Raw genomic sequence first — 27054 nt, forward strand, 5'->3', positions numbered from 1 at the left:
TAAAGTGCCCATGCTCCCTGTGGTCGCCTTCTATTCCCCAGTGTAACTCCAGTGACACCTAGTGGATGAAGGAGAAAGATGGCCACGTTAGAGCATGCTTGCCTACCTGACCCTCTCCATGAGGGAGAAAATGCTCTGTTCCTGGGCTTCCCTGGTAATGTATGATTGCCAGCACCTGTGGTAAAACGCCTTTCTTATCAATTACCTAGCTCACCACAGGTGATGGCAATCATACATTACCAGGGGAGTTTAGGAACAGATCATTTTCTCCCTCATGGAGAGGGTCAGGTAGGCAAGTATGAGTTAGAGTCGATAAAATTACTCTCTGGCTGTCTTTTGTGCCATGCAAGTATGGAGTGGAGGAGGATGTTGGAGTAACACATGCAAACATTACAGTGCACATCATACTTGCCGACTTTTCTGTTGTCCTCTCCGGGGCGGGGAGAGGCTGACGTCACAAGCCCCGCCCCCATGGCAGTCAAAGAAAGCAATTTGTGGGTCCGCGAATTGGGGGTGGGGCTAAAATGATGAGATTTGCAGCATTTTAGCTACGCCCATTGCCGCGGACCCGTGAAAACTGGGTATTTTACCAATTTTAGTACAGCATGGAAGGGGGGTGCGGGGGGCTGCGTGGGCAATGCGGGAGGATTGCCCACTTTCCCGGGGGGGCGGGAGGGGGACCCGATTTGTGTGAGCCTCCCGCCAATTCCGTGAGGGTAGGCAAGCCTGGTGCACATTAAGCTCCCACACAGCTCCATTCTAGAATTGAACCCCACAGCAATCTGAGACCTAATAAATGTATGTCATCCTTCATAGTGTCGATCCTAAGAGCCATACCCACTGCTTTTACTGTACCTACTGACCATATCATTATTTTATACCATAGGTTTTTTACACTGGGTAGAGTATAACTTTAGCTGGGTGCTATGTATTATTTGATCTAGTGATCCACATTGGTTTAGTATAAGAGTTATAGGAACTCCTCCATCTGTAGTTATATATTGGATATACATTGAAATTCTTCTCCCGTGCGGAAGGATCCTCTGTCACAGCACAGCCCCCAATGATGGTCCTTAGCAGTGTAATGTTGTGATCATTCGCCGCTCGCTCCAGACCTGCAAGTAACAGATTCTCTGGATTAGAGTTCTGTATATACATACACAGTATGTCATACACCTTACCTAGAATTAATGAAGGATATACCATTGTTTTGTACATTGGGGAAACACAGGAACATGGGTGTAGGGGTGTAGGGCAGCTTGTCTGTGCTGTATCTAACAACAGAGGAACGAGGGTAGATACGCTAGAAGAAGGGACTTTTATATCTATCCTGCATTTTAAGTCTATAACGTTTCATCTGCAAAATATCGACAGTGGACGATGTTTCTCCCATCCTGATAAGAGGGGTTCAGTGCTGATATTATTCTCACGCGGATTACCCTCCGGCCACTTAAGTTTAATATTATATATAAAACTCGCCCCTAATCCAACATGGGGCCTGATTCAGACCTGTTTGCTATGCAGCATATATTCGCTACCTAGCGGTCCTGTAAATTCTGCCCCACCGAGCGAATACCTGCACTTGCATGCGAGTGGATGTGTACGCTTACAGATCCCCTCACACGCAGCCGGGTGCTGACATCAGCTGCCCGCCCCAAACAGGCATTGATGCAGCTTCATCTGTAGGGTTATGCCCAGTGTTTTTGTGGGCACGCTTATAAAACATAGGGCATTCCCCTGCTTCCGCCCCATGACAGCCACATTGCCACCAACTACAATATGGAGGGAACACCTCGGAGAGTGTGAAACTCGCCAAAGGCATTCACTCCGGGGGGTTTGCACATGCACGTATTCGCACATGCGCAAACCCACAACTTCAGAGAGGGGAGAGAATACAGCCAGCAGCGAGCCGGTCTGAATTGCCCCCATGGTCACTTCTGCTTCAGAAGAATCCACCTTGTTTCCTGGTTTAGCCTATAGAAAGACATTCTCTTACTTATGCCTTTGCTTGAGGTTTATATGTGCTCTCCTCATCCTATATGAGGGTTCCTCTCGGAGTAACTACTACCAGCTTACATTTGTCAATTGGATACTAGTATTTTGGACCAGCCATTGGCTACTGTGGCTGATGCTGTCGAGTTTTGGGTTGCTCTCTCCCTCCCATCCCACCTCTCTCGTTCCTCTGCACCGCATCCTCCCCTCTTATCTCTAGATTCTGTCTGTGCTCTGAGGTGATGACTGAGCCTCTCAGCCCCAGGTGTGCCCTGGATCCAACTGTGCATGTGTAGATGCATAGACCAAGACACATCATTCTTCTTTAGTTTCTGTAAACTGGCGCTTTTCCATTAGATCCAGTAACCATTGGGCTTCAGCAAATTCCACCAGCACTGGGAGAATGCCTGAAACCAGCCTTTCTGTTGCTCGTACAAGGCCTCTGGCCTATCACTAGTGAGGGGGGTTCCACAAGAAGCTGTGAGGTAGATGTAAGACCAGTCTTTATGGAGGAAGGGGGGGGTATCGTTATGTATGGAAGCAGTGATTACTGGCAAATCTTGCATTGCTATGTGCCCCTATTATTATGAGTGTTGCTATCTACAAGACTGCACTCCAATGTGTCAGCCCAATGTATGAAGGTCATTGGCGCTGACCGTTCCGACATCTGTAGCTATTTCGGCAGCTGCAGGTGTTGTTATCCCATTTGCCACAACTGTAGTGGCTGTTGCGACTGCCGGGCTACATAGAAGACCTTGCAATAGTTGCAAGACCTTGCGCAAACTTTGTGAAGCTGACCGGGAGGAGAGAGACTGTGCATCCACATATCCAGGCAGATGGATTTTGGGGCTCTGCCAAGGATTACCGGACAGGGGAATTTTCACTCCCCCACTCCGGCATCATCGCTACTGCTTCATGGTAAAGAGGTGAAGCAGTGATAGAAATACCAGCAAGATCCATGCCAGGATAACACAGCTCTCCCTGTATGCCTTGTGCATTCAGAAAAAAGAGATATAAGGAGCCTTGCGCACAGAGGTCCTAATGAAGGGCTTCTTAATGGGAATTTTCTTATATATTCCTCTATATTCAGAACATCCCCTGTATTCAACCGAATGGATCTTAACTTACAATCTAATTCTGGCAGGGGTTCACGTAATGGTATCTTTACTTCAGCATACAGATAGTGGCAGCATGAACTCAACTTACTTTTTGTTTCAGTCACGCGTTCACATATCAGTTTCTTTATCCACCAGTCGGGAGTCAGCAGTGTAAATAAAGTGGGTTTAATTCCAAACTGAAGACACAACTTAAAACCATATAAAAAGTCCAAAAGAAAGGATTCCAGCCGCCTGTAATCTCTGCGCTGCAGACGCGTGTATACAGGCTGAAGGTAGCCGGGAGGCAGCCCCGCTGAGCTCCGTCTGTTTTGATGTGGACGGGACGCTGTAAGGGAGCAGCCGCGCTGATCTCCGTCTGATGTGATGTTGACGGGACGCTGTTACTCCCGGCTTGTGCGGCGGTGTGTAGTCATCAACGCGTTTCGGATATACTCTGTATCCTTTTTCAAGATGATCCGCCTCAAGATTCGTGGATATATTTAAGGGTAGCTGGCCGGGTCACATGGGTCTCCAATGACCTATAGATTCTCACCTAAGCCCGGCTTTCAATTTGTGCAGTATTTAACCCTCTATTGCACTATCCCATACACATTCAATGGTCATAGCAGCAATACATGAACATTACAATGTTAAAATCCGCAATGTATAAAAGGCAACAATTAGACATAATTAAGAACAATTTAAAAGACATACTGAGTTACAATAAAATACATACAATGCATAAAATTCATTTAAAAACAATTTATATGGATCATTTTAGTATTAACTCATGTAAAGCCGGGCGGGGAGAGAAGGAGAGAGATAAAACATATTAGTAATGTCAGAGAAATGGGACACATTTATATCAACCATTTGTATTCATAATCCACATTTAATCCCTTAGGAATCAATGTGTTCAGAGTGAAAATCATTTTCATCTCCATTGTTGCTAATCTCTCTTCAACATTATGCTTCCTCCAATCAGATTTGCATGTCATAAAACCACAGAAAGACTTCAATCCCTTAAGGTCACACGAGTGCTTAGTTTTGAAATGTAGGGATACATTATGCATCTCATACCCTTTTTTTATGTTGCGGGCATGCTCCGCTAAGCGGTCTTTTAAGTGTCTGCTCGTACGACCCACATACTGTTCCCCACAATGGCACTCTAGTAAATATATAACGTTTTTAGAATTACATGTAATGAATTCCTTAATGGGAAAGCTTTCTTGATTGACATTAGATTTATACTCAGTAATTTTTGGAGCAGTTTTACACGCACGGCACATAGGGCATGCGCCGCAGCGATAAAATCCCTTAGACACTATTCTTGTTGTTCTTTTGGGTACCACCTGGGCACTTCTTACAAGAATATTGCTGAGGTTATCTGCTTTACGGTACACAAACCTGGGACGTGGGCCTAAATATTCTTTCAACAGAGGGTCTTTGACCAATATCCCCCAATGTTTGTTAATCAGATTCTCCACTTGTTTGTGTTGGGAGGTGTATCTGGTTATGAAAAGAACTTCTTCCATCTTTTTCCTTTCTTTTGTGTCCTCTCTCTCTAGAGGAGTCTCCCGGAGATTCTTCATAAACGCTTCTTCTACCCACTCCTGGTTGTAACCTTTCTGATTAAAATTATTTTTCATATCTTCCGCCTGGGCTTTATAATCTTCAATGTGTGTACAGTTCTTACGTAATCTATAGAACTGACTGGACGGTATACTTTTAATCCAATTTATGTGGTGGTTACTTTCTCTACTGATGTACGAGCAACAGTCAGTGGGTTTAGAATAATTTTTTGTGCACACTTTTTGGTTTTCAACAAAAATGGTGATATCCAAAAAATTGACGGAGGTGGGACTTATTGTGTATGTTAACTCAATGTTCTGGTCATTTTCATTGAGATATTGACAGAAATTTTCAAGGGCCTTTTCTCCTCCCCTCCAGACGAACAGGAGATCATCTATATATCTGATCCATAGCACCAGGCTGGCACTCCAGGGGTGTTTGGACCAAACATGTTGGTCCTCCCACCTCGCCATAAATAAATTGGCATAACTGGGTGCCAGCCTGGTGCCCATAGCAGTGCCTGCCGTCTGGAGGTAGAAGTCCCCCTCGTACCAGAAAAAATTATTATTGAGGATCATGGAAATCCCCTCCAGCACAAATTCCCTTTCTTTTTCCTCCATGTGGGCTTTAATAAGATGATATTCAGTGGCAGCAATGCCATGCCGATGCTGAATTATGGTGTAAAGTGCCCTAACGTCGGCAGTGACCAATAGGTCTCCCTCTTCCCATTCCAGATCTGCAAGTTTGTTAATTACTGCAGTGGTATCTTTAGTATATGATTGTGTTAATTTGACCAAAGGTTGTATTTTGTGGTCCAGGAAGTGGGATAAATTTGAGGTTATTGACCCCACCCCGGCAACAATGGGGCGCCCTGGAGGATTAATGGTGCTTTTGTGCACCTTAGGGAGCACATATATCACCGGAATTGACGGGTCATCAATTTTTAAATATTTTGATTCTTCCTCTGTGATGTTACCTTGGGTGAGGTATAAATTGATGAACACATCCATCTTTTTCTGGATTTGGGTGGTGGGGTCGTACCTCAACTTTTTATAGGTGTCTTTGTCTGCCAACTGTCTGGCAATCTCTTTGTGATAATCACTTTTATTGAGAATTACGACCCCACCACCCTTATCTGCCGGTTTTATCACTATGGTATCATTGTTTTTCAACGTTTTAATGGCTTTCCTTTGTCCTAAAGTAAGATTATTTCTTTCTTTACTTTTAAAGGATATTCTATTTAGATCTTCCTTTACCAAGTTTTCGAAAACGTCCACATAGCTTCCTTTTTTGTGACGTGGAAAAAATTTTGATTTGCGTTTAAATATTTTTTGTTCGCCTATCGGAATCTGATCTTCTTTTTCATTTTCTGCAAAAAATCTTTTTAGAGCTAATTTTCGTACGAATTTTTGAAGATCTGTAAAGACTTCAAATTTGTCCGTTTTATTCGACGGAGCAAACTTGAGTCCCTTTTCTAACAGATCCTGCTCATCTGCAGTTAGGACGTAATCACTTAAGTTATAAATTTTTGATATGTTCCCTATTTCTTTTTCTTTTTCACATTGAGTATGGGCAATAGGATCATGATTTATAGGGTTCTCTAGAGTTTTCTTTTTTGCTCTACGTCTTTTTAACTTTGACAGGCCTAGTTTTTGTCCTGCCCTTTTTCCTCTATATTTAGATCTATTTTTTAGTTTGACAGTGGAAGTTATGTATATCGGTTTCTTTGTGGACGTCTCTCTAAAAAATGATTCCTATTTACTGGTTTGTTCCTCCATTGTCTCCTATTTATTCTGGTATCTGGGGAGTCATACCACTGATCCTCCTCTGTTTCCCTAAAATTTACTGAAATATTTTGATGGTGGTCCTGATTTTTTTCCCGCCAGGAGAGGTTATAATTCTCACGTGGCTCTACTGAAGAATTATTGGACCTAAATTTATTTTTTATTTTCGGGGTGAAAGCCGGGCTTAGGTGAGAATCTATAGGTCATCTATAGGTCATCTATAGGTCATTGGAGACCCATGTGACCCGGCCAGCTACCCTTAAATATATCCACGAATCTAGAGGCGGATCATCTTGAAAAAGGATACAGAGTATATCCGAAACGCGTTGATGACTACACACCGCCGCACAAGCCGGGAGTAACAGCGTCCCGTCAACATCACATCAGACGGAGATCAGCGCGGCTGCTCCCTTACAGCGTCCCGTCCACATCAAAACAGACGGAGCTCAGCGGGGCTGCCTCCCGGCTACCTTCAGCCTGTATACACGCGTCTGCAGCGCAGAGATTACAGGCGGCTGGAATCCTTTCTTTTGGACTTTTTATATGGTTTTAAGTTGTGTCTTCAGTTTGGAATTAAACCCACTTTATTTACACTGCTGACTCCCGACTGGTGGATAAAGAAACTGATATGTGAACGCGTGACTGAAACAAAAAGTAAGTTGAGTTCATGCTGCCACTATCTGTATGCTGAAGTAAAGATACCATTACGTGAACCCCTGCCAGAATTAGATTGTAAGTTAAGATCCATTCGGTTGAATACAGGGGATGTTCTGAATATAGAGGAATATATAAGAAAATTCCCATTAAGAAGCCCTTCATTAGGACCTCTGTGCGCAAGGCTCCTTATATCTCTTTTTTCTGTATGTACATTGTTTTGGGTTGGGCGTTAACCCTATTTAAGGAGACTTGCTGCCTAGATCAGCGCTAGGTTCAGAAAAAAACCTTTTCCACATGCCTTGTGCATTGTTTGTAGTCCCTGCTACCCCAATTCCTTAAGGCAGGAGTTCCCATATTCAGGGGTAGATGTATAAATCAGTGATAAGGAAGGATAAGTGATCAGTTGACCATGGTAACCAATCAGCTGCTCTGTATAACTTTATATTATGCAAATTATAGATGTTACTTCATCTATAGATGTTGCCATGGGGATTTTCTCCACTAGCTCACTTCTATTCCCTGATTACTGCTTCATACATCAACCCCTCAGTCCACAAGGCACCTAAACAGTCCATGTTTAAAGGATATTCATGTTTGAGCACAGATGAATAAATCAAAATGACTGAGACACTAATTAATGTTTAAGCATGGATATTCCAATTGCCACAACCAGCCTAAACTATGATTGCTATTGCTCAGATCACATTTTCTTGGGCGGACACACAATAGATCATTATTATTTTATTATTTTTAAACCAATCGTCATCATTAACAATTGGTGCCTTTGTGGTGTGATTTTATGTTTAAAAGCATATGTCCATGCAGCAGACATATGGTGCAAAAGTATCTTAAGGTGAGAGCATAAGGTGCAGAACCTTATGCTCTCACCTTAAGATACTTTTGTTCTGGTACCTACAGTTATACACAAAGGCAGAACAACATGACCAGGCATGCGAGTGAACGTTATAACCTTTTCATACTGCTTTGCAATTAAATCAGTTTCTTCAATAAACCTGTTGTAAGAACTACAAATCACAGGACAACTTACTTCTGTAACGTGGTCAGCAAGTTCTGGGTCTCTCGGCTTTTACTGTGCTGAGACCCGTACAGGACTGTCTGAATATCCAAACACTGAGAGAGACACAAATAGTAATTGTCTGACAACCGAAAATGGAGGCACCGCTGAGATATGTTACTTATTGCTTTCTATAAAATGAATTAAATCTTGCTCAGCACCACTGGAGCAACGTGTTATACTGCTGGGAATTATGGGCCTGATTCAGAGGTGGATGCAGTGCAGATGTATGCCCAGTTATTGATTAACAACGGCCTACGCGGTCAGGATTTGCTTGCAAAGTGACTGATGGAAAGTGACCATTTGTGAGAGGTAACCTGGAAATGTCAGCTATTGGTAAACAATCAATCTATTCCATGTGAGGAAAACTTTTTACATATTCAAGTTTATAGGACTACACAACTAAGGAAAAACTATGGAAAAATACTGTTCAGGATGATGGTCAGGGAAACAGTCAGTTTATGGTAAATGTCATGGTTAAATTGATGATCATGGATATACTCGGTGTAATGGTCAGGGTGACCGTGACAGTCATGGTGATGGTCAGGGTGACAGGATGATGATCATTGTTAATAACACTATCATAAGTGAACTTGATTTACATTGTGCTACTGTAAGTTGGGTCTAATATGCAGCTTTTTGCCATGTTACCTTTTTCAGCAGCTGGCAGCTCTTCTGTACTTTTCCATTCGCCAGACATATGCTGCCCATTATACTGAGCATCTCAGCCACTGTCTCACTGTACTCCATCTCTGGGCTCACTGCTTCCCGTAACAGCTTGTACGCCTCCTGGTGGAACAGAGGGCTCACTGCATTACTGCCTGCAGCATCCGCTTTTAAAATTCCACTTTAACTTTTCTTTCATGTCAAATTATGCAGGGAGTGTGATAGATACTCTCACAGAAAAGAGCAAGATGCCCAATCTCATGTACAGTATGTTGTGCAATTGGAGCTTCCAAAGAACAAACAACTAGTGGGGTGAATTCATTAGGGTAACAGTATATAGAGCGACAGTCAATATGTCGACCACTATTGGTCGAAAGCAGAAGGTTGACATGCATTAGATCAACATGGTCAAAAGGTCAGAACAAGCAAAATTTCTACATGGAAAAGGTCAACACGAGGAAAGGTCAATGTGTGGAGTTTTTTTTATGTCTATGTTGACATGGGCACCGTATGAGTGTACTACGTCCGATTGCTTCAGGCACAATGCCTCGCTGCGATCAGCATACTATTCTCTCTCTATTCCCACTGGGATGGTAAAGTATGAACAAGTCTGTTTTAAAAAAAATATGTAAAACTCATGTTGACTTTATTCCATGTCGACCTTTTGCATGTCGAACGTTTTCATGTGCCGACCTTCTGCCTGTTGACCAATAGCGGTCAACCTATTGACCTAGACCAGTGATAGCCAACTCCAGTCCTCGAGAGCTACCAACAGTTAATGTTTTCCAGATCTCCTCACAGAATCACAATTGAAGTATTTAGCTCCACCTGTGGATCTTTTAAAATGTGTTAGTCAGTAATGATTACACCTGTGCAACTGGGAGGTGAGCTGGAAAACGTGAACTGTTGGTAGCTCTCGAGGACTGGAGTTGACTACCCCCGACTTACTGTTGACTTTTCCAGTAAAACACTAAAGGTGCCCATACATGGTACATTTGCACCGTGCAATGCGTGCTCCGCGGGCATCTCATCGCACAGTACAAAAAGTATGTGCTGCACATACTTTTTGTACTGCCTTCTGATCGCATGGCATCGCACGCAAATCACATGAGATGCGATCAAGCCCTGCACTGTGTATGGGCACACTTTACATTTCCTACACAGATACACCTGCAGTTACACACAGAATATAGGCATGTTGCGTATCATTTTCAATCAGCAGAAGCTGCTTGTGCATCCATATATGCTTGGGCTCCTGAGTCACACTTTGGCATTTCGCGAATAGAAGAGCTGTTTAATGAGCAAGGCTAGATGTATGTGGACACATCTGTAGATGATGTAAAACACACTGAACAGTGCAAACTGAAGTGTGGATAACTAGATACTGTCCTCTCAAATCTGCAATGAGCAGGTGAGAAGACTTCCTTCAAAGCAGAATGGAGACTTGGCACTTGAAGACCCTATAACAATGTATTTGGGCACCTCAGGATAACGTGCTATAGTAATAGCTCAGGTAGGACCAGATTGGAACCAGAGTCACACAGTTGGAAGAACTGGAGGATGACAGCAGGTGTAACAGAACTGGAACCGGAGTAATGTAGCAGGCTGGACCAGATTGGAACCGAAGATGATAACAAGCTGAATGGGGCTGGAACCAGAATAGTATAAGCTAGACCGGACTGGAACCAGAGAAGCATGGCAGGCTGGACTGGAACCAAAGTAGTACATCAGGCTGGACTGGAGGCAGCAAACTGACCACTGTCTGGAAGTAATAGTCCAGACCGCTGGACCGGACTGGGATGGGATGATTACAGCAGAGATATTCAGACTGGCTCCCTGAAAGTAGTGGTGAGCTGTAGATTGGCAATAACAGTATCACAGGTAGCAGGGTGGAAGCTGCTTGTACCGATTCAAGTAGGAGAGTCACATGTTCAGGCAGCAGATCGGAGGCAGGTGGCACACACTGAAGAATAAGGCCGAGGTTTGTGACATACTGTAAGAGTTTCAGTGAAAGTGGCCTAGTAATTTGGCAGCTTGTCTCCTCCACGCCTGGCTAGTCTGACTGACCAGTGTCCAGGTCACACACTCCGGGCTCCAGATCAGACTAGGTGGTAACAGATGAGCATTGGGGATGGATTTGTCACTATGCCCGTGAGGCATGGGCCTAGGGGTGGCACCTAATATGGGTGGCAGCTGTCAGTCTGTGCATGGCTGAGCAGGCAGCGGCAAGTGACAAGCGGGGCCTTGCTTGTCACTCAACACTGCCTGCTCGGCCATGCATATGGATCACTGCTGGTCCCACATCCCGGAGGCTCCACCGCTTCACTGCCACCCGGCACCCAATATAATTTACACACAGCCTATTGGCTGCTGTGTATAGAATGGGCATGCAGGGGCAGCTGAATGGAGCCTCCGGGTACTCGCTCACTCCCTACGTGTCCAGAAGGCAGCCAAAAATGTTGAGCCTAGGGGGCAGCCTAACCCCTAAATCCGGCCCTGATGTTCATATATAATATACCAGTAAGCCCGCTCGAAGCAAAATTTTTTAATGAATTAATTACATTTTTATTTTATTTAATGATACATGATCCTAAAGCTCGGGTTTTACAACCAGACTTTTCATAAGTAACCCCCAGGCGGCTGTCTTATACGCCTATGGCTTATTGTGTTTTTACACAGAGCTGACTCTTTTTATTTTTTATTTTTTTAATTGTCAATACTATTTTCCATTTGTTACATAGAACCCGCCCTGCTTATATAATATTACAGTAAAATAGCCGTATACAATCCCATCACTTACCTGTGTGTTCCCGATCTGTATTAGCCATTTGCTAAATTCAACACAAGCGTTCAGTGTTTGCAGATGGCCGGGGCCCAGCACCGCCTGGTAAGCACTGAGACTCTGGGTAAAGTATTTGTCCGCAGTCTCTAACAACAGGACCAGAAACATGAGATTAGCATCATTCTAGAGTGCTGAGGATTTACTGCACCTGGGGTGAAATGTAATAGGGTGCGATTTTTGGTCATGAGTGATTTTTCTGCAAAAAGTGTCCAAAATTGTATGTTTTACAAAAATTGCACATAGGTGGTGGGGGTCTCACTTAAATGCATAAATGGATGAATGCAAAAGTAAAAAAAAAAAATACTTAAGTCCCACAAAGGGCAACGACTTTTATGCAACACGGTTCCAGGAAAGATGTCACCCAAGCTATGAGTTGGTGACTTTTCTCCAGATTTCTTTAACCTGGCTCAGCTGATCACATGATAACCGATGCAATGAGTGATGTCGCTGCCAGAATGGAATCTCTACCACTGTCTATACAATATATATATATATAAACTAGGTGATTCATCGCGCCCTACGGGCGCTCTTCACACTGGTGTAAGGGACTGTGCCCCCTTAATTTGTGAATGTTTGTATTGTGAGAAATATGGTTAGAATTGTATGAAAGAGGGGGGGTCCACGAATCGCGGGAGGGGGTCTGCAAATTGCGGGAGGGGGGCGCTGGAGGGGGGTGTGAATCGCGGGGGGTCCGCGAATCGCGGGAGGGGGGCGCGGGAGGTGCCGAGGGGGTCCGCAAATTGCGGGAGGGGGGGCTAGAATTGTGGGAGGGGGCACTAGAATTGTGGGAGGGGGGGTCGCAAATCGCAGGAGAAGGGGTGCCGTGTATCGCGGGAGGGGGCGGTGGTCCGCAAATCGTGGGAGGGGGGGGGTCGCGGGGGTCCCGTGAATTGCCTGGAGGGTTGTCACGGGGGTCCGGGGGTGTGTGCTGGCAGAGGGTAGGGGGGTGCAGGAGTAATGGTGGACTGTGGCTGTGGATTAATGGTGGATGGTGGGCGTGTACTATAGCCCTGGCTGGGCAGGGGGAGGTGATGTCAATGAGGTGGAACGTTATACACATGAAAACGTTATACACATAGAACACTGGTCTTTTCCCTAGGGGGGGCGGGTTTGTGTATCCCGCTGGGCGGGAACGTTATCTACACAGGGGATGAGTGACAGATCTGGCTAAATATATAAGAGATTGTGCCTCACTTACCGCTGTATTCAGAGTTTCCAGGAGCGGCATATGCTTTCGCTAACAGCAGCCCAGTCTGGGCGGCCTCTACACTGAGCGGTTTATATACAGCCTGGCAAATAGAATGGGCCTGTGGAGATACAAGATCCATCACTTATATACTTATATACTGTATATATATACTGAGACACATTACCCCAGGAAAAGGAGAGTTGCTCAATAATGTTGGACTCTAGTGAGATAAGGAGCTCACATTCGGCTGGCAGCCAATCCATTGTAAATGCCATAACAAGACTGATCTTCCTCTCTATATCTACTCTGTACCCACACACTGGCTCCTTGTGTCCTTCAGAATCCACCATTACCCAGCAAAGCCATTAGCAGCTTCACCCCTTCATACATATACAATCTCGGGATTTTAAACCACGATGCCTTGGGTGGTTAACATCAATGGCAGGAAAACATTGACTGGGTACCATCAATGGTTTGCACCATTTTATGGTCAGTCCTGCAGGGGTAACATGATGGCAGCAGGCCAATAAGGAAACGGCATGGGGAATACACTAACCATACTCCCACCTAACACAAATATCCCCTCACACCTACCCTACTCCCACCTATGCTACCCCCCACTAATACAACCTCATACCTCCCCTACTCCCACCTATACTACCCACACTAATACGCCCTCACACTTGCACTACCCACATTGTACTTCCTTCTCCCACCTCTACTACCCACACTAGTATACCAGCTGTATTCCACACTAAAGTACTCTCGCTTTTGTTCCAGTCTGACCACCACCCTACACTTTGTTATACGTCTGCACTTCGTCTGCTGTGTATTGGCCAGATGTTTGTATGTCCAGCTGAGCCCCCTAAATGGCAATGCGGAACATTAATCTATGCTGGTAATAATACGAGATACACACCTGCAGTAAGTGGTGAATGGCCGGGTCATGCCTCCTCCTTGTCTGGTTAGCTCTGGCCATGTCTCTGTAAATACTGATCAGTTCAGGAGAACTGTCCCCATCAGAGGAGATCACAATCTCCATCGCTTGCTGAAAGTAAGTCATGGCTGAGCTCAGCTTGTTCTGCATGGCGCAGGCCCTTCAGAGAACAACGATAGACATTATTTAATACATGGGGTAAAGGTGACAATGCCAAAGGGAACAGCATTCTTTATAGCAGACCCTGATAACAGACAGAAGTGAATGGATGTACTGATGATTATGGGCAGTCACATTTGGGGAAAGGGTTGCACGCACCTCCCTAGGGCCAGTGCGATGTCCTTCTCGGATATTTTACCAGTCACAGACGTTTTCTCCTGTAGATCTGCCAACTCTTCCACAATTTTCTCCACTTTCTGCAAATGAACACAGGACTCTCTTCCAGTGCCACAGTCAAGGTCATGAACTTTACATGGAACATAATGTTATATCGGCTTTAAAAAATAATCATTGCCATTATTATTAAATTTTTGGGTGCTGAGGAGGGATTCAGGGGATCCCACTCCTGGTAACTTTAGTGAAATACACTCTATATGCACAATATATAATAGGCAATATCATCAAAGCATAAACTGTATGGGTGCTGGATGATCTACGACAGTCAGGTTTACAACGGTCAGTATACCGACATCGATTTGAATGTCAGCAGCCCGACAGTCGAGATCCCAACTTACAAGGGCTATTCTCCCTCGGAAGGGTCCACAACCCCCATAGAGGCAGAATAGAACCTGTGGTGAGTGCAGTGAGCCACCGATCCCACTGTTTCCCCCCTGTGTGCAGGGCTGCATAGGCATTCACAGCCGTACAAAGGGGTGGAGAAGTGTGGTGGGGTGGCGGCTACCTGCTCGCTGGGCTTTCAGCAAGCTATGCTATTGCCAGGAGCAGCACCATTGAGAGCTGCTCCATCCGTCCATACATTTTGGGACGCATTATTATTAAAGGATATTTATTTTGCAGTAGGTGTGCCACGCCCAGTGTGTAGTATATTGTCACCAGCGTACTCAAGATTTCTCTTTTCTCTTCCACAGATTTGGACATGGCCACCCCTCGGAGCAGGATATTTTTGGCTGATTCGGCGTGCTGTCTGGCCTGGACTGGAAGCTCTGCAGGAAATCAGTCACAGAATGAAAAATGAGAGGAGTGAAAGGGGGTGGGTAGAGGCTTCGTTTTGGGGGCGGGGCACGGGTGATGTCATCAAGCCCCGCCCCCATGACGGGCTGAAGCCTCAATTTGCGGGTCCGTGGGTGGGGGGAGGGTCTAAAAATGACGCGAAATGCAGCGAATTGCGTCATTTAGCCCCGCCCCCTCCCCGCGGACCCGCGAAAGTCATAGTTTTTAGACCGCGGGGAGAGGGGGAGCCGGGGCTGTAGGGCAATGCGGGAGACTTGCCCCCCTTCCCGGGGGACCGGGAGGGGGACCCAATTTGCGGGACCCTCCCGGCCATTCCGGGAGGGAAGGCAAGTATGCTTTAGAATCAATCTCAGTCCATCAACCTCAGGAACTTGAAAGTGGACATTGAGGAATAATGAAGAGATTTCTCAAACCTTCTAAAGAGAGCAAGAGGAAGTGTTGCCCATAGCAACCAATAAGATTCTATAATTTATTAGACTGTAATAGATAAAAGGTAGCTAGCATCTGATTGGATGCTAGTGGTGACATCTTAGGCTATACCCAGGTCATCCATGTATGCTGTGTTTATATGCGTTACACGGTTTGCTACATGTAATAACGAAACCTCACAATAAACCACACGAAGAAGCTAAAAACTGCAGAGCAATGGTCTTTGACAGTTCAAAAGGCCGACATGAGTTTGTCACGTTACGGCACCTGACAATCAGGGGGACATGACATGGTGATAAAGGTTGATGCCTAAATTCAAATGAGCACGCTAGGAATCCCGGATACATTTAGTTACTGTCTACTGTACTCAGGGCAGTAGAGAGATTGGCTGGGACCAGGTACTATCAGGGGCGTGAGAGGCGTGGTCATGCCTCCATAGGATAAATACAGAAAAAAATAGCACTTTAAGCACCTCCCTGGCCCCACTGCAGCCCAGCGAACAGCAGTGTGTACTGGGTTGAGAAGAGCTGCTGCCAGCTATCAGGGGCCCCACTGGCCCCTCCATCAGAACTCGGCCCTGGTAATTCATACTTGCCTACTTTAAGTGTCTCCTCTCCGGAGAAGCCCAGTGAATGCAGTGAGTCGTGGCTCTTCGGGGAGGGGGTGGTACTAAATGACACTATTTGCATAATTTTCGCCCCGTGAATGGTGTTATTTGAGATGCAGAGGAAGTGGGTGCGAGGCTGACGCAGTGAGCCCTGGGAAATGTGGGAGGCTTTACCACCCTTCCGGGGGGCTGGGAGGGGGACCCGATTCTTGGGACCCTCCAGGCCATTCCAGGAGGGTAGGTAAGTATGGCGTAATTAGTACCCTCTCCCCCTCTCTCTCTCGGCAGCACTGACTGTACTGTAGATACAGTACATCTTGGAAAGGTGAAAGTAGTATAGTGCATTAGGAAATCTTTGCTGTTTAGAAATCTAGCACTAGATGGCAGTATGGATCTTCACATTCATGAACCTTGAGCTGTAACATTAGTGTCCTCTCAGCAGGATAAAGTTCTCTGCCAAACTGCATACATTGTTCACAAATCATTTGATGAACATGATAAAGAGTTGGAGGTATTGAATGTGGTGCTTATTCAGTTAGCCCAGCAGATCTCGATGTGCTGTGATCTCAAGGTCGGCTCTCGCATGTGCACTGCGGGCCATGCGCTGTCATATGATAATCGCTTGGGCTGCAGCCGAGCAAATGGGTGACATAGTGCAGAAATACTACACACTGCTTTACCCGGAGTATGTTACTAATTCACATCAGCCCCTATGCCAGTGGTGCTGACCTCGTTGGGGTTGATGTCATAGTTACCTCCCCTCCGGCATTCTGCAGGAGACTCCCTGACATAGCAGCAATCTCCCTCTCTCCCTGATTAGTGTAGCAATCTCCCTCATGTCACCTAGCCCACATTACACTGTTACATCATAGTTACCTCCCCTCCTGCATTCTGCAGGAGACTCCCTGACATAGCAGCAATCTCCCTCTCTCCCTCATTAGTCTAGCAATCTCCCTCATGTCATCTAGCCCACATTACACTGTTACATCATAGTTACAGGCAGCTATATTAGTTACTGTTGAATGACTCACACATGCATGTAGCGCAGGGTAAAAAAATCCTGACTGTTCCAGCTCCACACTGTAACTCATCCGGGGCGGAGCGTAGCTTCCGGAGACTAACGTAGTACTAAGTACCCATGTGTATAGGTCTGGACCTGTATAGGTCTGCACATGACTGACACAGGAAGGGGGGGGGGGGAGTGGCTGGGTCAGCCCTGGCTGTGAAACCGCGGTGCCAGCGCAGCAGTATGATGTCATGATGCCGCTCGCTGGCCCGGGACCCGCGTAATGCACCCTTGGGAACGGGTGCTGAGCGCACTGACAGCCTGTGGAGAGATTCTCAAAAACTGTAAAAAAAAATCTGTACATTTGGTGCAATTGTTATTTGCCGGTACAGACCGTTAAAAACCGGTACTGTACCGGCAAATTCGGTACAGTTGGAGGGTATGGGTTTCAGTCCTCAGAACACTGGGCATGCTTCCAACATCATGAAAATGTGGGGGCATTATTACAGGTATGGCATGTGAGTCCATGCCCCCTTAATGGGAGTACACAACTGTCCTATGTTTAAAGAGAGTTGGGATGTATGCAATGGCCACAGCAGCAAATAAAGAGAGCCCAAAATTTGCAACCCTCCCACACTTGGCCACACCTCTCAGTTCCAGGCCCCTGCAGATCTCCTGCCACCACTATATGCTGTTGCCGTTTTCCTCTGGCCTCAGTTTCTGTCATCGCTCCAGAAGAAAACCGCTGTTGGTGTGTAGGAGGACCAATCATTTTGCTGCCTACAGGGATCTCTTCTAGGGGGGAGGGGCCAACTATAGAAAAAAGTTTCTTTTTTAGCACAATTTCAAGATTTCTTTTTAATATTTTTCCGCCAGATTCTTTTTAATAATTAAATAATTACAACAATTTGTACTGGCTCTCCCCACACACTGTCTGCCTCCGCTGTTCTGATGGGGGCATTTGATTGTGTAACTTACCCCTGACTGTAAGGTAACTGTGAGCGAGTTCCACAAAAGCTTTGGCGAGTCTCCAGTGGCCGTCTCCATGTACAATTCTGCTGAGGGCCACGCACCGGATCAGCTCCTTGTGCGCTCTCAGCAGCTGTTTAAAATAATAACAAAACAAATATTTACAATTGAGCCCTCAGCTTAGCAGGCGTTCCGCAGCAGCAGCAGCAGCAGATAAGAGACCTGTCAGCGCTTCCATAGCGATAGTGAGGTAATCATGCAACATGTAAAGCTGGCCATACATCTACAGATCAATTGTCAAATTGGGCTGGTTGGAACAAAATCCTGGTAGTGGATGAGAGCAAATGACAGTTGACCATTTGATTTGAATTGCTGGAAACTGCCAAACTGACATTCAGATATTACCAGGTTTTTGTTCCAACCAGCCCAATCTGACAATCGATCTGTAGATGTATGGCCAGCTTTAGGTATAACCGGGTACAACCTAGACGACATGCACCGCGAACGATATCGACTTTCCCTTGAACTTCCCGGAATCCTAGACAAACGATATAGGGTCCGATTCAGAGTTTAACACTGATCAGTGGATTTGCAGATCGCGCGATTATTGAATGACTGTGCCTACATATGGATCGTATCACCCATGCGAGATCGCGAATCGTGGCAGAAAATGTGTATGAATCGTATGCGCAGGCCTGTGCTTGACTGCAGCCGGCATTACTGAGTGGAAACCGGACATTTTCAGGGGGGGTGCAGTCATTAGGTCGACACCTGAAATCGGTTGACATGGCTAAGGTGGACAGGGTCGGAAGGTCGACACAAGCATTAGCTCGACAGTCAAAAGATTGCCATGAGGTTTTCATTTTTTTGCCGACTTGTGCCAACAGGCGGTACTTTATACCCTACCACCCACTGTGGCGCGGTGGGAGAATATAGTGGTGTGCTGAGCGCAGCGAGGCACCGCGCCCGATGCATGGCGAGCGCAACGTGGTACACTTAGGCGGTGTCCAGGTTCTAAAGGGGGCATGGCCTAATCCAGACACACCCCTTCGCTTAAAAAAAACCCCAATATAATACTACCATTTGGGGAACACATGTTCCCCTCCACAGTTGGTCTGGGCCCATATTGGTCCCTACCAAACAGGCATGGTTAATTAGTACCCACCGCACCCTTTCAGGGCATCAACAGTGTCAATAAGATACTGTGTAGCTTCTGCCAGTGGGTGAGGGTCCAGCGTGGCAGTACAGGAGTACAGGATGGTGGCCCTTAGTCAGTGTCTCCTCCTACTGGGTGGGAGTTCGGGTGCATGAGAGCAGGAGGCTGGGCTATGAGGCATGATAGGGGCATGTGGGCAAAACAGCGTCAGCGACTCCCCAGTGGTGGAAGTTACGGTTCAGGAGAGCAGGAAGCTGGGTAGTGATAGGGGTGTGTGAGTATACGGGGGACTAAAGAGGGGCTTAGGGGTGCCGTGAATTGTGGGAGGGGTGCGGGGGGTGCCGTGAATTAAGGGAGGGAGGGGGCGCAGGTGTCCACGAATCGCGGGAGAGGGCGGGGGTCCGCAAAGCGTGGGAGGGGGCATGAATTGCGGGAGGGGGGGTTGCGAATTGCGGGAGGGGTGTGTGCGGGGGGTGACGTGAATCGTGGGAGGTGGCGTGAATCGTGGGAGGGAGGGTGCGCGGGGGGTCCGCGAATTGCGGGAGGGGGGGGGGGGCACGGGGCGCGATGAATCACCTAGTTGGTTATATATTCTTGTAGAAGGATGGTAGGATGTTGCTGTCATTCAGAATGCATTTACATAAACAGTAATAGTAGCAGTAAAAGATCTGACTTATAACACCTACAGTAAAACAGAACAGGTGTTATGAATTTTACAAAGAATTGGTTGATGATATGTAGGTTGACGTGCACATAGTTGTCACTGGAAAAAAATTGCTTCAAGAAAAAATCAACACAGAAAGGTCAACACATGTAAATGTTGACATAAGTGTGGCACTTCATTGGTGTCCATGTCGACACATGACAATGAATATGAAAACATTCAAAAAAGAAAAATAAATCTTCAAAAACTCATGTCAACCTTTTTCATTGTCGACCATAGCCATGTCAGTGTTTTGCATGTGTCATTTAATCCTGGGGTTGCCGTGAATCGCGAGCGGGGGTGGGGGAGGTGAGGGGTGTCCGAGAATCACGGGAGGAGGGGTCATGGGTGGATGCCGTGAATTGCGGGAGGGGGGGGGGTCGCGGGTGGGGGGGGTGGGTGCCGCGAATCGTGGGAGGGGGGGACGCGGGGGGTTGCAGTGAATTCATGGAAGGGTGGGTCGTGGGGGTGGGGGGTTGCCGCAATGACAGGAGGGGGGGTCAGGGGGGGGGAATCGCGGTAGGGGGGGGTCGCGGGGGGTGGGGGGTACCGCGAACCGCGGGAGGGGGAGCCCGGGGGGTTGGCGCAAATCGTGGGAGGGTGGGTCACGGGGTGTCACGGGGTGGGGCCACCAAACACGGGAGTCGCCGCGAATTGCGGGGGGTGTGCTGCGAATCACGGGAGGGGGGTCGCCGGGGGGTGCCGCGAATCGCCACAAGAAAAAATCAACACAGAAAGGTCAACACATGTAAATGTTGACATAAGTGGCACTTCATTGGTGTCCATGTCGACACATGAGAATGAATATGAAAACATTGAAAAAGTGAAAAATAAATCTTCAAAAACTCATGTCAACCTTTTTCATTGTCGACCATAGCCATGTCAGTGTTTTACATGTGCCATTTAATCATGGGGTTGCCGTGAATGGGGGGGGGGGTGGAGGGAGGTGCATACCTCCCAAGATGACCCTCTCCAGGAGGGACACATTGCTCTGTTTCTGGACTTTCTTCTTAATTTATGGATTACCATCACCTGTGCTTAAACACCTTTCTTATCAATTACCCTGTTTAAAACAGGTGATGACAATCATAAATTAAGATGGAAGTCCACAAACAGAGCATTCTGTCCCTCCTGGAGAGGGTCATGTTGGGAGGTATGGAGGTGGGGGGCGCTTACCTGGTGTGTCTGGTGAGTAGCTGTGTCTTTGCTGTGTAACATGGAGAGGCAGAGGGTGTCTGGCACTGTCTGTGGGCTCACTGGGCTGGTTCTCTGTCATGTGAGTCAGTCATGTGAGTCAGAGGCTCCACCCAGCGTTAGAGAGTCAGACACACTTTGAGTGACAGATGAAGCCAAATATATAAGAGATTATTATTATTATTATTATTATTATTATTATTAATAATCCTTTGAGTGCCAACATCTCTGTGGAAAATATTTGCTGAAAACGCCAGCATCTCTCACATTTGTTATATAAATTCAAATAAAAAAAGATGATATTTCTTATGTAAGGTAACATTATAGGTCATTATGATGAATACAAATGTTTGCTCGGAAGTTTTCACGCCTTTTTGTAACAAATTCACTTGGCACATAACGGGTTAAGTTATAATGAAATGTCACCTTACAAGGACACACAACAGCGGTACATTATAAAGTCATAAAGACAAAGTGCACTGGTTCAGTGGCACCTCCTCACCTCATTATCTTTGATAAAGTGTTGTGCCCTCCTCTGGGCCCTGGATAGTTTATCCACTGGGAATGACTGGTTCTCCGACTGACGGGCAGAATCTCCTGGTAGCTCACATGTGCGATCCGTGTAGTTTAGTATGCTCCCATCCACTTCTGTGTCGGGGACAGTGATGTCTGTCTTTGGAGTTCTGACCAATACACACAATGTCATATAGTAATGTACAGATTACAGTTCCTGAATTTCCATTAACCTGCAGGGACTGTGTTCTAGGCTGGGCAATCTAGAACACTCAGCACACTATGGGGGTATTCAATCGCATGGCCGATATCGGCAGAACGGGTCCGACAGCTTCTAAAGTCAGGCTCGTTCTGCCGTGATCCCTCTTCAGTGCTGTCGGTAAAGACAGCATTGAATAGGGACCCGCCACTATTTCCCCCGTCGGGAATAGCGGCGGCACATTGAATACCCCCCTATGTATACTGTACCAGCACTTTCCATAGACTAATATTGGGTTATGGTAGAGAAGATCCTCAACGTCTAGACTGACAATGACTTGGTCGCCAACTAATGGTCGATTGTGACTAGTTGGATGCCTAAAAATAGACACCTGCATCTAGATTGACACAAGCAAAAGGTCGACAGGAACGTGGTTGACAGTGAAAAGTGCGACATGACTTTTTCACATTTCTGGTGTCTATGTCGACATGGACACCGTCTAAGTGTATCGCGCCCGCTCACAATGCTTCGTGCACACTATTTTATTATCCCTCTATGTCCACTGGGTTGGTAAAGTATGAACAAGTTGGTTTAAAAAAGAAAACATGAAAAATTGGTGTCGACCGTGTTCATGTCAACCTTTTGCTTGTGTTGACCTTCTGTCAATGTCGATCCAGTGTATGCCGACCATTTTTAGGCAACAAACTAGTTGCAGTTGACCATTAGTGGTTTACCGTGTCATTGTTGATCTAGACATCGTCGATCCGTCGACAGGATAAGCTAATGTGGAACTATACAGATCATGGGACAAAATCTTGCATAAAACAATCTCACATATAATCCCACTGTGAGTACAGAGCACTAATCATGAGACTAAGTAATAATGTTATCTATCAATACATTACATAGGAGCGTGCAGGATCATGGTAAGGGGTACAGGGGCCGGAAATCTGCATGGTGCACTAAAATGCCCCAATCTATATAATAAGTTGAAGAGTGTGTGTGCATGCGTGTGTGTGCTGTGTGTTCAATAAGTTGAAGAGTGTGTGTGCGTCTGTTGCACTTCAGGCACACCAAATTTGGCAAAAAGGTACCTCTGGACCTGGTGGTGTGCACCTTGAAGCCGTGTTTGGGAAATTTCACTAAAGGTGCCCACACACGCACCAATCCCGGCGGTGCGATGCTATGTGATGGGGTGCGCGCTCCCAAGGCACCTCATCGCACAGTACAAAAAGTATGTGCTGCACATACTTTTTGTACTAGCTTTCTATCGCATCGCATGCACAAGGCATACGATGCGATGCGATGTGTGCTAGTTAAGCACAGAACGCACGCCGGGATCGATGCGTCTGTGGGCACCTTTAGAAATGTAAAAAACACCAAGGTTCAATTTGCCTTAATTAATGATCTGGGGGGGGGGGGGAAATCGACGATCTGGGAAACCGACAAAGGAACAACACCACACACGAGTTCATTGCTGTCATTTATACCCCTTTTACACCAAAAACCCTGGTCGGACCCTGGTCTTTGAACGCTGGAGTATCCAGGGTCTGACCCTGCTTTATACCCCATTTACACAGCACTTTGACCTGGGTCGGACCTGGGTCTGCACCATTTACACTGAACCTGGGTCAGCCCTGCCTTAAATATTATATATAATATTTATATAAATATAATATATATAATATTTATATAAATATATATTATATATATATATATATATATATATATATATATATATATATATAAATTATAATATATATATTTATAAGTATTACTTTTATACACCTGTGGAGTGCCGGATTTCTTCTTTGCCTATATATATATATATATATATATATATATATATATATATATATATATATATATATATGAAGTCGGAGGTCCGGCACTCCTCACCTGCCCCTGCTCCACTCTGGTACCTTGGCCTGGGTGCCCGCTATGTGCTGGTGTGGCCAGCGCTTGTAACGATAGCTTGTTGAAAAAAGCGTCACTCCAGGTACTTGGTTCAAACAATAAGTTTACTGTAAGTCCTTAAGACTTACAGTAAACTTATTGTTTGAACCAAGTACCTGGAGTGACGCTTTTTTCAACAAGCTATATATATATATATATATATATATATATATATATATATATATATATATATATATAAAATTACTACTGTTTGAATACAATTTTCGAGGGGGTAGATGGGGAGTGCTGTCCCCGGGAGCTGGGAGGAGGGGGGTCCCTGCGGCTGCTGAGGGGAGGGGGTACCTGTCAGCCTGAGGTCGGAGCTCAGCGGAGGGGATGATGTGCACCGCTGCTGTACCTCTCCCCGCAGCCGCGAAGTTCCTGCGGCGAATGTACAGTCAGTGGTGGGGGTCCCTCTGGCGCATGGGAACTAGTACTAGTTCCCATGCGCTGGAGGGGCCGCCGACACTGACTGTACATTCGCCCCAGGGACCGGCTGCCGGGGGATGGTACAGCAGCGGCGCACATCATCCCCTCCACTGAGCTCCGACCGCAGGCTGACAGGACAGGTACCCCCCCTCCCCTCAGCAGCCACAGGGACCCCTCTCCTCCCGCAGCAGCTGGGCACATCTTCCCCAGCGCTGCACGCTGTGGACCCGCTGCGGGTGCCTGCACACAGAGTACAGCAGACAGCAGCGGAGGCTGTGTGTGTGACCCCCGTCCAACCTCCATACTGACCACAGGATGCTGCGGTCTGGAGGTTGGGCTTCCCCCATTGATGTAAACAGGAACCGGGTCAGATGAATGTGACAGGTAGTGTGACATAGAGGTGCATGTCCCTATGTCACCCCACCATCTCTGTCCCTGCGTCACCCCACTATCTCTGTCCCTGCGTCACCCCGCCATCTCTGTCCCTGCATCACCCCGCCATCTCTGTCCCTGCATCACCCCGCCATCTCTGTCCCTGCATCACCCTGCCATCTCTGTCCCTGCATCACCCCGCCATCTCTGCCCCTGTATCATGTGGCATAATGTGAATTTTGGCTCAATCCAGGTGGCATAATGTGAATTTTGCCTCACTCCGGGTGGCATAATGTGAATTTTTGCTCAATCCGTGTGGCATAAAGTGACTTTTGGCACTTTCTGTGTGGCATATTGTGAATTTTGGCTCAATCCGGGAGGCATGATGTGAATTTGGGCTCTTTCCGGGTGGTATAATGTGAATTTTTTTGCTCATTCTGTCGCATAAGGGGAATTTTGGCTCTTTCCACATGGCATAATAATTGAGGGGCAAGTGTAAGGGGGTCTACTACTGTTTTGCATAATGTGTATAAGGGGCATACAGCATGGAACACTACACTCAAGGACATGCCCCCTTTTGAGTGGCGGCACCCTCTTTTTCTGGAGTGTGCACATAACTTCAACCTTTAATTTCCCATGCCTTACTATACCCCCACTTCAAAATTTCCACTTCGACCATTTCAGAAACATATTTATACGTAGCGCACCTCACACACTTACACATTGGACAGATACAACACAACACACCACAGTACACAGACCCACATACACTACAACACACACAAAAACAGTACAACGCACACAAACACACAAAAATAAATGCATCATAGGTGCTAAATCTCAGGAGTGGATGTGGAATTCATCAACACACACAAGCTATCAAGTCAGGAGTGGTGCGTTTCAAACAACAACACCACCCCTGATTTCATTGCTGGCATTGAGTATCAATGCAAACACATTCTAACATTATGGTGGAGGTTTTAATAAATTACAATCTTGAGCCATAAACGCAGTATAAGACAACATTTTACAGCAATTAAAAAAAACACAAAAAAAAAACAAGGTTGTCCCGGGCAACGCCGTGCGGGTCAGCTAGTTCATAATATTACACACAATAATTCATCATTTTACACACAGGGGGTTATTCTGGTTGGTTTGCAAAAGCAAATTCCTTCTTTAATGGACAAAACCATGCTGTACCGCAGGTGGGACAGCTGCACAAACATATCCAGAGCATTCCAACGGTCTCCGTGTTTTATAACGGCTTGTATGGGAATAATCCTCTCATCTGAGACGAGGGGACCTTGTACAGACTTTTATTTCTGTTGGAGTCTGCCAAAGAGGGAGCGGGCACTGATGTCATGTGATGCCAGCTACAGTCCCACGGTCTAGCTCCCCATTTACGCCTTGGCACTCCCTCCCCGCAACAAATGGCCCATTGAGTGTGTAACTCACCAAAGCCGATCGGTATGCAGAAATGCGCATACGCAAACTCACGTATCGCTACTAGTGAATTTGGATCGCTACGAGCAATCCTGAATCGGCCCTTAGGTGCCAGAGCCATTTTGCCATACTTGCCTACTTTTGAAAACTAGTTTCAGGGAGATTATAGTTGGTAGTAGAATTTTGCACAGCACCCCATTGAGGGGGTGTGTCATGCTCCACCCAAAGGGTGTGTCTAGTTCCATATATGGAGAGATTGTGAAAAGAGATAGTGAACGTGGCACCTAGAAGCGTGGGCGTGTTCGGCTATATCTGAGAGGAATCTTTTAAAATGACTTATATCCAAATGTATATGACCCCCAAAGCAGTTAGTAAGAGATACTATATTTGGTAAAGTGCTGGGAAATGGTGCATGTAAGCATATTGAATGGGTGCAGGATATGTTTTGTGGGCCCCTTGGAACCCGGGGCCGTGTGTGTGCACCACCCCTGTTATAGGTGCATTAATGATGTTAGGAAATAAGAGTACTTACGTGCATTGGGACCCAGAGTCTGCATATGTGGAGTCAGTGGGTATATGTATAGGGAGTGACAGCATGGTCTCACAGACACCACTACCTGTAACTATAAGATCATGCATCAGTTATGTACGTCACTTTCAGAGCCAACCAGCCAGTTATTGGTAGAAAAAAAGACAGGAGAGTTATGCTGGTATTTGTAGTGCTACACATGCTGGGGATCCTGCCTGGCTGTTACCATGCTGCATACCTCACCTATGCCTGTGACTGCGAGGACTGCACCAGAACAAGCTCCCTTCTCACCACTAGCTTCACTTTTGTTTACACTAGTGTTGCTGTTACCATAGCAATATAATGCTTCCACAATGGGTGTCAAGACAACGTGGGCGGGGGAGAAGGTGTGCATTGTGGGAAACAAAGCTAGCTCTTTTTTTGCCATACTTATTGCTGTCTGCCAGGAAGTCGTCTAGTGATTGGTTTGTTACTGATCTGTCAGAGCAGAGACTCATTGAGATGCCAGCATTGTATTCTGCAGACAGCAATATAGTTATATATAGTG

At 46.2% G+C, this 27054-nt stretch overlaps 1 protein-coding gene across 2 annotated transcripts; it reads right to left on the bottom strand.

The window, feature by feature from the left end:
* Positions 1-733: 733 nt before the first annotated feature.
* On the bottom strand, positions 734-26827 carry TTC23L (tetratricopeptide repeat domain 23 like). 2 transcript variants are annotated; one of them, XM_083158479.1, is made up of 12 exons: positions 26751-26827; positions 26511-26601; positions 21569-21749; positions 18023-18146; positions 14818-14974; positions 14130-14255; positions 13794-13971; positions 12884-12992; positions 11644-11771; positions 8829-8966; positions 8151-8233; positions 734-1115 (listed from the first exon to the last, which is right to left on the bottom strand). In XM_083158479.1, exons 2-12 carry the CDS (start codon positions 26573-26575, stop codon positions 1094-1096), a joined length of 1311 nt encoding a protein of 436 aa, XP_083014605.1. In that variant the 5' UTR covers positions 26576-26601; positions 26751-26827; the 3' UTR covers positions 734-1093. The 2 variants fall into 2 exon arrangements, with proteins under 2 accessions (XP_083014605.1, XP_083014606.1); XM_083158480.1 differs by having other exon boundaries at positions 26511-26595; positions 26751-26803.
* Positions 26828-27054: the final 227 nt, after the last annotated feature.

Source organism: Crinia signifera, chromosome 1 (genome assembly GCF_055691185.1).
Source record: "Crinia signifera chromosome 1, ASM5569118v1, whole genome shotgun sequence".
Taxonomy (NCBI): domain Eukaryota; kingdom Metazoa; phylum Chordata; class Amphibia; order Anura; family Myobatrachidae; genus Crinia; species Crinia signifera.